The sequence below is a fragment of the Enoplosus armatus genome, chromosome 2, assembly GCF_043641665.1.
Source record: "Enoplosus armatus isolate fEnoArm2 chromosome 2, fEnoArm2.hap1, whole genome shotgun sequence".
NCBI classification, from domain to species: Eukaryota; Metazoa; Chordata; class Actinopteri; order Centrarchiformes; family Enoplosidae; genus Enoplosus; species Enoplosus armatus.
The window spans coordinates 4,503,123-4,516,025 of record NC_092181.1 but is presented as its reverse complement, the minus strand read 5'-3'; the positions used below and the strand labels follow the sequence as shown (position 1 = coordinate 4,516,025).

Here is a 12,903-nt window from a genome sequence, read left to right as displayed (position 1 = left end):
CTTCAATCGTCAGGAGTACGGACTTCACAAGGAGCACTTGAAGGCAACTTGGGCCAACGGTGTTCTTTTGTGGTGCGCATGCGTATTGAGCTAAGTAGGAAGTAGAGCAGCAGACGAGTTTGACGGATTATGTGGACATATCGGTGAGCGAAAGCAGCTGTTTCGAGTAATGTATTTGGGTTTTGTGTACTCGTGGAAAGAAGGGTTTCTCTTTAAAATGGAAGACTGACAGCTTAAAGGGCATTCAATGTAATTCAGTGTACATTTAATTGTGTGTATTAAAAACTGAGCGACAATGATGTCAGAATGCGACCCGACAGAGACTAGCGAGCCCGTGCTGGACACCGGAGCAACAGCGGTGCCTGCTTCGGAGTGTAACTTTCACTCCTCAGACCCTCCAAAGGTATTATTTGACAGGAACAAGCTCGGCTTGGGGCTTGCGGTGAACCCTGGAGTCGCCGTTCGTATTTCGGACTCTTGTGAAAGCGTTTTGACAGAGCTGGAGACGGACGGCTCCGGCGAAGAGGCGCTGTTGTTACCGTGCTTAACAGGAAGCTCGTCGTCGCCGAGGGGTGTACGAGAGAAGCGGAGCAGGCGAAACGGACACAGCTCGTCGTCGGATAAAGACACATTGGCCTCCCCAGGTAATTGTTTTGGATCAATGCCTTCGAGATCTGATTAACGGAAATACCGGCGGATGAATAGGCAGTTAGGTCAGGGAACCCATGCTCAATGACTATATGTCCTGAGGAACATAGAGTTTGTTCGTCCCATATGGTTCAAGTACACAGACGGATTACTGTTAGGTGTTTTAAATAACAGTGAGCTCAACGCTGTCAAAACGATGTTATGTTTTTCAAGCTCTCTGAGGAGTGTTAACCATTTCACTGTGGCTCCCCACTAGCAGCCCCCCCCCCAATGGGCCCTGGAGGGTCTTGGAGGGCCTCATTTGGGGAATCAAAACGTTGTTTATTGATGGATTGATGAAGCAACAAACTGTTGTCTCAGCACAGTAGAAAAGTAACAGACATACATTTGTGTTATATTGAAGGCATTTGGCTTATGTTTGCATGGAGACTGAGTTTGCACCCTGTCTGTGTACCCTGTGTGTGTGTTTCCAGCCAGCTGATGTAATAGCTGCATGTTATCATCCATGGGGATGATATGAGCTGGCACTTTCACCTGGTGACCTGAACACTACGTTGAAGTCCAGCCACGAGTACAGTCACTAGTACTCAATTATAAAATGCCCTGACTGTAAACACCGTTAAATCACACTCTCATAATTGTATTTTTTGATGTTCCTCTGTTACGTGTCTATGCAGATATCTTCCTCAGTATAGGTATAGACTCAAAAAGGAGGCTAACTGAATTGCCTGTCTATTGTTTTGTTTTTTATCTGTAGTTAGTTCTACATATTAGCAGCACTTGACTTGTTTTGGACTACAGAAAGAAAAAGATGATGTAGGGGGAAACAAAGGAAAGGTGATCTTGTCACCATGGAAGCAGCTCATATTCTGACTTAACTGCTAATTGGATTTAACACCTCTCCCCCTCATACCGCCTACCTTTTATTTTCCTTGTAACATCATTTTTTTCCCTTCTATATTCACCTCTATTGGTCCGTCTCTCTCTCTGTCTCTCTGCTGAGATCTATTGTTTGACCATGTTCTATCAGGGCCAGAAATCTAGGCCACAGGTAGTCACGCTGAGTCTGAAATCGCAGGTGTTAGTGTCCCATTTCCTGTGTCCTTTTTAGAACGACAGTGTTAAGGTCTAGAATAACAACACAGTAATTTATGCAGTTTTTATGCAGTGCGTTAGGAGTCACACGTAGTCCTGGGAGGTGTTGTACGATATCACGTCATGCCAATCTCTATTGGGAAAACCTGTTCCTGTGTTTTTTGTTCACTGTCCGTTGCCCATGAGTACTGTTACCAATGTGCAGCAAGCAATGTGAAATTATCTCATTTTAAGTTACACAAAATAGATTTAATCTTGATTGAAACATTTGCATACATTGAAATATTTTATCATGTAACTATCTAAGCATAGGACAAAGATTTTTAATGTATATTCAGTAAAGCACTAACGAGTCAAGAATATTAGCTTGCAATGCCTTAAATATGCAGTTGTGTATAAAGTTCATCTTAGCGGCATCCCTTTTTGGAGTGCAGTGTTGCGACATCTCACACACTGTGCACTGCCGGTCAGCAGGTCTCTGGAGCTCTGAGTGAGCTGCTCTCCTGCTGTGAAAGAGCTCTGTCGGACCCATTAACTGACCTTGGCTTCGAGAGACAGACATTAAATATGCATAAGGCCTTTGTCCAAGTAAACACACGGACAGACATGCAAACACTCTGTAGTCCAGTGCAGCGCATGATGACGATGAACAGGTGATTTAGGAAAGAGGAAGTATGCATGTGTATTTACATACCACTCTGGCTTCCTGCAAGGTGGGAATAATGGAAAGAGAGGGAGAAGTAGAGAGAGACATTCCCACCTCCTGCAGTCACACTACACAGTGACATTGTCATACACTTTCATCAGCAGTACAATCCAGTGCAAGCTACATCCATCATCAAGCAAGACAGCTGAATAAACACACTGAATCTATTGTTGGAAATTAAATGGTGAAGATGAAATATTGTGTCAACTGTGTCTTACTCACAGATAAATTGTCTTGTAAATCAGAGGCATCCAGCAGTACTTTATCACAATCCATCTTAAGGTCTCTGTTGACACCATATTATTTCCATATTAAAGTCAAGATGGAGCTGTTGTTTAAATAACAATCAGCTTCCCTGCAGACCACCAAAAAGATACCTTCGTGGCCACACTCCTTCAGGCAGGGTGGCATGTTAGCTATTATAACTTGCTAAGTGTACATCGACCAGAAGGCCCTCCGGCTTCAGCAGGGGGGTTGCTGTGGACTGCATAGTGGCCTAACTCGGGGAAGTGATCCATCTCATAGTAGGTAATCAGGCAAAGATGGTGTAGTAGCACACACACACACACACACACAGACCCAGGGGAGCACATGTTATATGTCTTTGTAATATCAAGTATTTTCCAATAGGAGCCATACAATGCACAACATTGTGTGAATTATTCCAGGTATGTTGCCATGTAATACTTTCTCACTACATATATCCCTCCAAATCAAGATGAAGTAGTTTGGAATCTCTACTCGTGTAAACTGTGTGTGTGTCAGTTAATGGTAGTCAGGTGTTGAGGCAGTTTGCTGTAGGATGAGCCAACCTATTGGTGAAGTTTGCCCAAGTTACAGATTTGTAGTATAAGGCATAGCAAGTGCTAAATGGAGCACAAAACACAAGCACAGCCTGCATAGGGCATACCTTAACACATTATTTTGGTAGCCTCCAGCACTACTTCGAGGTGCACGTCATGCACAGACCTTGAAAACATAAAAAATGCAGTAGTGTGTGGCTTTTAGAGAGAGATGTCAGTTATTGAGGCTGGTGGTTTTTCAGGTGGATGGAAATGAACTATGCATGAGAGCACAAATCACCCAACATGGGAACATGTGCATGGAAGTCCAAGAGGCCCGCTGTTAATTAGAAGACTCTACGCAGACTGTGATAGGACATTTTGTTGTATTTGGTCAGGTCTAGGTGGCTGACGTGTGTCTACCTTTTGAATAATCCAGGTCCCTGGTGTAATTTGTGCATATCTCCATTCTTCTAGTCTCTCCTTCCTTCTTTTTAATTAGCTTCTCTCTCTGCCCCCCTTTCAAGTGAATTAGCTTCAAAGCTATCTTTGTTTCTCGTTATCTCTCTGTGACAAATGGCACGTTAACTGTCCTCCCATCCCTTTGTCCATTCTTGCCCCCCCCCCCCCGTGTCTGTCCCTTCATCCCTTCTTGCGTCCCACTGTGACTTCAGTGTGACTGATACCGAGCATATGGAGCCTTTCTGTCAGCTGACTGTTCTGCCCCATGTGAGGAGGAGAAGGTGGAATGTGTCATGTCATATGATTGGGCCTTCATCAAAGGAATAATTGGCACCCCATATCCATCAGAGAGCAGTCACACCCAGAGAATTATATTGGATCTACAAGGCAATAGAACATTTTCTGACAAGTGGCAGAGTCATTTAGCTCTACTGCTTCACAACAAGAAGACATTTTCACATGTTCTCTGTGTCCCTGTGTGGGTTTCATCCCACAGTCTAAAGACTGCAGGTTTGATGAAGTAGTGATTCTAAATTGCCTATAGGTGTGCGTGTGTGATAGACTAGCCAGCTGTCCAGGTTGTACCCCACCCTTTCACCCAGTGTGTGCTGGGAACAGTTCCAGCCTCCAATGACCCTGAACAGGATAAGCGGTTTAGTTGCCTCTCACATACAAACTGTGTGATGTGCATGATCTGATGCAGTAGACTGGGTAATTAGAGGAGACAGACCTGTAGATAGACTTACAAACAAAGGAATATGCATTATTTAGATAATTATTATCATTTTCAGTTCATTTTTGATCTTATTACAAATTTGTTTTGGGGCTTTTTAAAAATCTGTATTCACTTTTAAAAACATTTAAAAGAGCAATATCATATAAAATAGGTTTAGCAAAGATGACTTAGAGAATTTGATTCATTATTCATACAAAGATATTTTATGTCTTTAGTGGCAATTTGCTACTTTGGACTGTTGCCATGTGGTCAGTAGTGAACCATGATGAGATGGTTGGTGACGGGACAAGCCACAATCATCTTTGATTGGTGCTTCAAACTTTCAAATTATTCTTCCTTTATTTTACCCTCCACTTTTTAGGACTTAGCCCAGATTAAAATATGCTTTCTACTCTTTCTACCATTCATAATCCTTTCACTGTTTACCATTTATGTGTCAGCATGCAATATGTAGATAAGGTACCAGGAATATTACCAATATTAGTTCCCATAACAGTTTGGCAGTGATGCTGATGATCTAGGAATATGAAGGGTCTTTCCTGATGATGCTTTGAGGTTCACTAAACTGTATTACCAGCGTATTTTAACTGCATGGCATTTAATTTAATGCCATATTTTGATAGGGACATGATGACGCTGTATCATTGTTCCATTCTTTCAGAAAAGTCATTGCTATTTTACTGTAGCACAGTCTGATTGTCCACAATGTAAATATGAATATTAATCTGAACTGTTTCCCGTTCTAGGTACCAACAGTGGGGACTTCAACCATTTCCCCGACGATCCCGAGTTTGCAGATATCATCCAAAGGGCGGAACAAACTATCGAGAATGGCGTCTTTCCAGAGAGGATTTCCCAGGGTTCCAGTGGGAGCTACTTTGTCAAAGACTCGAAAGGGGTGAGGAGGGGGTGACACTGATAAATGTGGAGAGGATGAGAGGAAGGACTAAAAAGAGCTTTAAAACATTTTAAAAGCTTTTTTCATTTACTGCCTTGTACACTAGTTTTTTAATATTAGTTATGAGATTTAAGAAAGCATTATATTTTGACTTTCCCCATTCAGATGTATCCAGCTCGTTTAAAAATGCTAGCTGGTGATTACATTTGCTAGCTTTTTGACATTTGGCTCAATGTAAGCTCCCTATGAGGTGGTTTGCTGCTGTTGAGCGGAGTCACGCGGCTGAAAGGAGTGAACAGGAGGTGAGGAGTTGGAAAGTTCACAGGAGGAGGAATCTACAGTGGAGACTCGCTGAATAATGCAGCCAGTGATGCTCACATCGATAACAGATAGCCAGCATGCATGATTAGCATCACATTAGCAAGTTTAATGTACGCTACAGGGAAAGCATATTGATCTCTAACTTGTTAGCAGCATCACTGTCACTTTACATTTGTTGCTTATAACTTAAGTGTCTTGCCTGTGGATCTTTAATCTTGAGACCTTGTTTTAAAGGTCCCATGAAATGTTCTGTCTTAGTTACGTCCCCGTGCTTTTCCCATTGTCTGCCAGGTGCCGAATGTATGTCAAAATTTTTCATATAGCACTCGTATCATTCTCTTTTCCTTCTTCAGAAAATCATTGGTGTTTTCAAACCAAAGTCAGAGGAACCTTATGGTCACCTGAACCCCAAATGGACCAAATATTTTCACAAGGTACACTGCGTCACATGTTTTATCTGTGTTGTAAACAATCTGAAGGAGTATGAGCAGACATGTCACAAAACACTCTAAACCAGGTTTTTAAAGAGCAGCTTTCTCAAGGTTTCATGGTTCTCCTCTCTCTCTCTCTCGCTCTCATTAGCTGTGCTGTCCGTGTTGTTTTGGCCGAGGCTGCTTGCTGCCTAACCAGGGTTACCTCTCCGAGGCTGCCGCCTCGCTGGTTGACACCAAACTCGGCCTGGGAGTGGTGCCGAAAACGAAGGTGGGGGCTCTGAGTCCATGCATGTTATTGCATTTTACAGTTTTAGAATTTGCAACATGCCATCACAACTGAAACTGAACAACTGAACTGAAATCAGACTAATTTCTGAACTCCTGTAAATGTGTTGAGTTAACCTGGATGTAGATATGATTATGGTTTTTTAAAATTTTTCTAGCGGTAAGAGCAACTATCCAGCGGTGGTCACCAGGTACAACTAAACCTGTGTTAACTGAGCGTCTTCCTTTTTTATCAGGTGGTGTATCTGGCTAGTGAGACGTTCCACTACAGCGCCATCGACAGAGCCAAATCCAGGGGGAAGAAGTACGCCTTAGAGAAAGTCCCCAAGGTGGGACGACGCTTCCACAGAGTGGGCCTGCCACCCAAGGTAACAGAGTTTTAACCATTCAAGGTGTAATGTCACCAACCTTTACTAATGGTGTAATTAGAGCAAATACTCATTTATACCAATAGTAATTATTATAATCAACATCTTTTTGTTTTCAACATATTTACGCCATTTTTTAAAATTGTACATATACATGGTCTGCTGTGTCATCATTATGTAATGAAAGAGTTGTTGTCCCAGTGAGCGGAGGGCTCAGAATAGCTGCTGATGCAGTCCTGGCAGAAGACCGTAAAAGGAATCGAACCACACTGTCTGTCTTTGTGTTCCCTGAAAAGACAGGTTTATTCAAATAAATAGGTCAGAGGAAGCATAAATGTCACCTCTGCTGGGATTGGGTTCTTTTTTTTCAAACAGGGATTGGGCATTCTTATCTCTTTCACAGTGCACTGTACTCACATCCAGCGCCAATTTTAGCATTTAATCAAAAACATGTGTAACTGTATTGTGCAGCTCACTGTCTCTCACCTGAGGCAGCCTATTTGATGATCTATAGCTTTATAGATGTTGGATGTTGTGAAAAGGTGGCTGAAAAAATGTGTTCAGGAAGTAGTATGAGGAAGTCAGGACGTTACATTGCTGCACCACACCACATCATTACCATATAAGCAACCTGCCTGCTATTTTCAGAATATTGAATGCTACAGTGCAATATTTTTTATGTGTGCGTGTTTGTTGCCAGGTGGGCTCCTTTCAGCTGTTTGTGGAGGGTTACCGCGAAGCGGACTACTGGCTGCGGCGCTTTGAGGCAGAACCTCTGCCAGAGAACATCAGGAAGCAGCTGCAGTCGCAGTTTGAGCGGCTGGTGGTTCTGGATTATGTCATCAGAAACACAGGTGTGTCTGCGTTGACATTTTAACGCAGTGTTTACTGAACTTCGAACACAGCATTGCACAACAGTCAGACTTTATTACGTTCTTGTTCCTACAATGCTGGCTATTTTACTTTTGGTGACTGATTTTGGTAATGATAATAATAATTCATCATATTTGAATGAGGTGAGTTTACTTTTGCACACAAGCCATTTACAGTCATTGCCACCAGTGTTCTTTTGTACTTCATAGCTGCTGGTTGACATTCAAGTTTACAAGTGTGTTACATTGAATTTGCACTCTTGCCAATCATTTTGATAGCTGTCTGATTGTGCTCTCTGTCCCCACCCGCATTTCTTTGTGTTGAAAAGATCGAGGGAATGACAACTGGTTGATCAAGTATGAGAAGCCAGGAGAAGGAGCAGAGGGAGAGGGACAAAAGGTGAGGTTAAACCAACGCATATCATAGCACACACACACACAAAAAAAAGCTTAAACAAACACACACACTTGCGTACTTCATGCTCTGCCACTCATTCACACACAGGGGCCCCACGTAGACAATAGCTTGGATATTGCAGGTCTGGAACAAACCAGTGCCCCAGTGACGTTGCTGGTTACACCAACCAGAACATTATCGGACTCCCTGTCATCCATCATTATCTGTCATGTATTGATAAATGAGCAAAGGTTGTCATCTTGCTGTCCAATTAATCAGGCCTTTGGATGGCGATCAATAACTAGTCTGGTCATTGGCCATTCATCATTCAGTCAGTTGATGATGATGACTTCTCTGATCCTCCCTCCCCTCGCTGCAGGATGCAGAGTGGCCAGAGAATAGTTCGGACTCCTGCATCAAGATTGCTGCAATCGACAACGGCCTGGCCTTCCCCTTTAAACACCCGGACGAGTGGAGAGCCTGTATGTTGGTCTCTTTACAATTTAATTATGTGAAACACGAGAAAACAGTTTTAGATTTTATATTCTTTTTGTTTTTTAGATGTTAAAGCTGTTCTCAATCAGGTCTGTTAGGAGTAGTTTGACATTTCGATAAGTACTCTTATCTGCTTTCTTGCTTAGACTTAGACGAGAAGATCGATACTCAAGATCTCATGTCTGTGCTCTAAATATTAAGACAAAGCCGGCAGACAATTAGCTCAGCTTAGCACTAAGCCTGGAAACAGGAGGAAACAGCTAGCCCGCAAAAGAAAGTTTCTAACTCTGTAAACCACAAATGTTGTTTTTTGTACACATTAAACAAACAACATATCATCTCATCTGAACTCTTGACAACAAAACCAATCTGTTTATTACTAAATGGCAAAAATGGAGGGACAGTTTACAATAAAAAAGCAGTACAAAACAGTAAAGACACAGCGTCATATAACTAGGCCGTGTGGACTCACAGCAAATGTAGTAATAGACGATTATGAAAGAGCAAGACTGTGACTGTTGACAGGTAAAGGTTATTTAATGTCACGCAGCGTGCTGTGAGAGTTTATGGCAAAGTGTACTGTTGTGTTGCCTCCTTCCATCAGACCCGTTCCACTGGGCATGGCTCCCCCAGGCCAAGGTGGCCTTTTCCCAGGAGACCAGAGACCTGGTGCTGTCCCGCCTCTCTGACATGAACTTTGTCCAGGACCTCTGTGAGGACCTCTATGAGATGTTCAAGGTACAAGGCACCTCCTAACTTTCCTCTTCTCTCCCCCTTTTTCCTCCATTTACACAGATTAGGATTCTTTAATAGTCGTGTAAACAAACACGTGCACTTTGAGTGTAGTGACACGGGACGCCTGCTGAGTTATTCTTTTTCTCTGCAGACGGATAAAGGCTTTGACAAAACCATGTTTGAGAGACAGATGTCTGTTATGAGGGGACAGGTGAGTTTTCTGTGTTTTGACTCTGGTGTGTCTCTCAGCCTCCTTTGTGCCCTCTTTTGTGTTTTTTCCTTTTATATCCCACCTCACTCTCCTTTCTCCGGTGCCCCACTTTCAGTCACTGTTTGAAAGTGGGGAGTCACCTTGTTTGCTGTGTGACTGCATCACAAACTGAAGTTCTCCCCCTCCGTCCTTGTCTACTGCCCTGCCTCACCTTTCCTGTCCTTCTATTCTGCTCTTCACCTCTCCCCCCGTTGCTCTTTTCCCTCTCTGGATTAATTAGTGTATAGAATAATGATTGTCGTGACAAAAGAAGGCAACTGCATATAACAAGTCTCAGTTTTTGACGTAGTTCTCTTAACTAACGCCTTACTTCCTAACTTGTTTAGGCACCATGATGCTGTCATCACTTCCCATTAGAACTGAAACAATTAATCAGTTTGATAGAAAATTAACTATTTTGATTGATTAATTGCTTTATCCATGTTGCTTCAGATTCGATAGGTGTTTAGTCTCACAGACACTCAGATACAACCAATGCACCAGCACTCAGAATGAAAAGTGAACCACATTTTATCTCACATTTCTTTTGCAATGTCTGGTTTCTGTATTTTGTACAACCCTGTTTGTCACCAGGTGTTGAACCTGACCCAGGCGCTGAAGGACGGGAAGAGTCCCATTCAGCTGGTGCAGATGCCCCGGGTGGTGGTGGAGCGCAGCCGCTCAGGCGGCCAGGGACGCGTGGTCACACTTGGCAACGCCTTCACGCAAACCTTCCACTGCAAGCGGCCCTTTTTCTCCTCATGGTAGTCGGAGATGGGTGAGGACGGGAGCTGAGGAGAGACGTCTGCAACAGCGAGGAAGAAGATGTGAATATGGCGCTTGGCAAGAAAAGAAATGAAGAGGAAGACACGGATGACGGAAAGTAAGATGAGGAATGTTTTGTGAAGAATCTGGGTTTAGGCCCATTCCTCTTTTTGTGAGGAGAGTGCAGAGAAGCATGGGAGCTGGACAGATTGGCATACCAGTGTCTCCCAGAGACCTTGGGGCTGTTTGTGGTTACCATGGTGACTTGATTGGATAATCGACCTTTCCACAGAGGTGCGCTTTGTTTATTGTTAGGAGGCATAAAGGATTTTTTTCAACCCACCCAAAGTACCTACCGAAGTCTCTTGCAAGGTCTCTTAGTGGGGCTTATGGCCAAAGAACAAGCACTTACAAACCACAAACTAACATGTCTGTGGCCCTGTAGTGTTTGGGAATCTAAAGGACTGGTTTCACAGATCTCTCCGGGTTTTTTTTGTTTTGTTTTGTTTTTTTATCCAGGACAATGTTGTTCCTGGTCTGGGATAAATATTTGCTTTGCCTTGTAGGATTACTACGATTAAAATCTAGATGTGCATTGGCACTGCTGGAAGTGTTTGACTAGTGCTTCACAACTGGGTCAAACCGCTCTTTACCCGGTATTAGTTTTCAAAAACACATCTGTTGAACAAACACAAACCCAGTGTCTTCAACTCTCACTACTGCCAAAATCTGTTTGTGGAAGGAATATTTTAAAGCCTCAAGAAAAGAATATTGTTGAAACTTGAATATGAAATTTGGAGGAGGAGGAGGAGGAGGACTAGTAATAAACACATTGCTTGAATGTACTCCGTTTACGATTTCTATACAGATTCTTGCTCCTAAACATTTCAATATGAGTGAATGCTGTCCAAAAAAATAGACTTTTCTGGTAACAATGAATGTATTTGTTGTTTGACATGCAGCTTTCTCTTGAACCTCGTGGCATGGGGGGTGGCACCTCATCCCTCCCCTTTATAATATGTTGTATGAAGAGGAAAGACTAAATGGAGGACCATAGTTCACACTTGCTCGATGCTGTTGTGTTTTCTTATGTATGCATCTTGAAATTTTTATTCCAACTCAATGATTGTATGAGAAAAGTTGTATATTTAACAGATGAAAAATAAAATTTGGAAAATTTGAATCTTTGTTGTATATGTTGCAGTGATCACATAAGGAATGAGATAAAGATGAAATGGTGCCAAACTGCTGAGGGAAATAACATAACTGTGTAAACCTCACTTCAAACATTGTTGACAAAGGTGTGTTCAGCAGAGCTGAGATAACTTGGGTCAGACCGTTTCCATACATCAGTGACAGGGCCATTGTAGACTTAATGACGAGATCAGTAATGCCTCAAGCTTAAAGTGAGCTATTAATAACAGGCTAACCAGCCCGCACCACCAGTATTGTACGGCCTGTGTTTGAAATAAACAAAAAGACAATTTGAATTATTATTTGTATGACATTTGAATATCCATAAGTGATAAAAAAGAAAACACACTTCACATGGGGTGATGAAAACAATGTAAAGGTAAAACAACAGATCAAATAAATCCAGAAACCAGTCTTAACTTGCAGTGGAGAGATCCACGTGCTCCCAGTTCTTCCTGCAGGTTAGACTGATGATGATTGCAATGGAGGCATTGATGAAGATATGCTGTCATGTGGACACAAACACGTGCATAATTTACCTGCCCTCATTAAAACATCTCTGCGTACATGTGCAAATGAAACACGTGCAGCAGCAGACACCCACATACTTCCTCCACAGCATGCTCCTCCCCGGCCATGACACCGGTACGAGTGTGGTGGTTATAAAGTGTCACCACACGCACTCATCCGCTTAGACAGAGGCAGCACCCACACGTAGTGACTGAGGCGCAGCGCACATCTGGAGAGGAAATAGAATATGAAAACGTATGCGTTATGACCATAATAATATGATCTGTGTGTGTGTGTGTGTGTGTCAGCAGTAGGAAGTAGGGGGTCACAGCAAAACACTGCCATCATGTGGAACATTTTCACCCTGTGCTAAACTTAAAGGCACAATTCGTGATCTCTTGAAATTCAAAATGCAGCATTTGAATTTCAGCTATCACTCTCTCATACTGACAGGCCTCCTAAAACAGTGACTAATATTAATATTACAATGACTGACAGAAGTTATCTTCTCTGATGCTGAACACTGCTTCTCTGCGTCAGTAACATTTTGAGTAAAACTGGCCTATATTTGGAATTATGGTCTAGAAACGCACAATATGCGGATTTCTCATCTATCATTCAACCTCTTCAATGATGTATGTGGATATAGCTCAAAAAGATTATGATCACTCACTGACAGATTGCTGGGAGGAGATGGGCAATTTTGATGAGGGAAATGTACATTTTTTAAAAAGTTGTTATATATATATATATATATTATAACGTTCCTGATATTATGTTTTTACATTTTGAGACATGTCTTGTAGAATCTCTTTATCCTTTTGTGTCCATGTTTCAATATGTCATTCAACAATTCAGTGCAGAATGAATGGCCTAATCTGATTTTAAATGACGGTCTCTAAAGGCTCTAAACTCGACTCTACTGGAAGGCTGCTTTTAATCGTGTTGTT

General features: G+C 42.4%; 1 protein-coding gene across 1 annotated transcript; it reads left to right on the top strand.

The window, feature by feature from the left end:
* Window positions 1-295: 295 nt before the first annotated feature.
* Window positions 296-11,415, top strand: pi4k2b (phosphatidylinositol 4-kinase type 2 beta). Its single transcript, XM_070919033.1, has 11 exons — window positions 296-644; window positions 5,176-5,327; window positions 6,002-6,082; window positions 6,231-6,350; window positions 6,604-6,735; window positions 7,436-7,589; window positions 7,937-8,007; window positions 8,384-8,486; window positions 9,104-9,237; window positions 9,386-9,445; window positions 10,079-11,415. The coding sequence occupies exons 1-11, from the start codon at window positions 296-298 to the stop codon at window positions 10,250-10,252; spliced, it is 1,530 nt and encodes a 509-aa protein (XP_070775134.1). The 3' UTR covers window positions 10,253-11,415.
* The last annotated feature ends 1,488 nt before the right edge of the window (window positions 11,416-12,903 follow it).

What these genes read in the sequence shown, in the direction of transcription:
- pi4k2b (XM_070919033.1), top strand. Translation starts at nt 296, where the DNA reads ATGATGTCAGAATGCGACCCGACAGAGACTAGCGAGCCCGTGCTGGAC. An exon ending in GGACCAAATATTTTCACAAG is followed by an intron (nt 6,083 to 6,230) that starts GTACACTGCGTC and finishes CGCTCTCATTAG; the next exon opens with CTGTGCTGTCCGTGTTGTTT. An exon ending in CCCGGACGAGTGGAGAGCCT is followed by an intron (nt 8,487 to 9,103) that starts GTATGTTGGTCT and finishes TCCTTCCATCAG; the next exon opens with ACCCGTTCCACTGGGCATGG.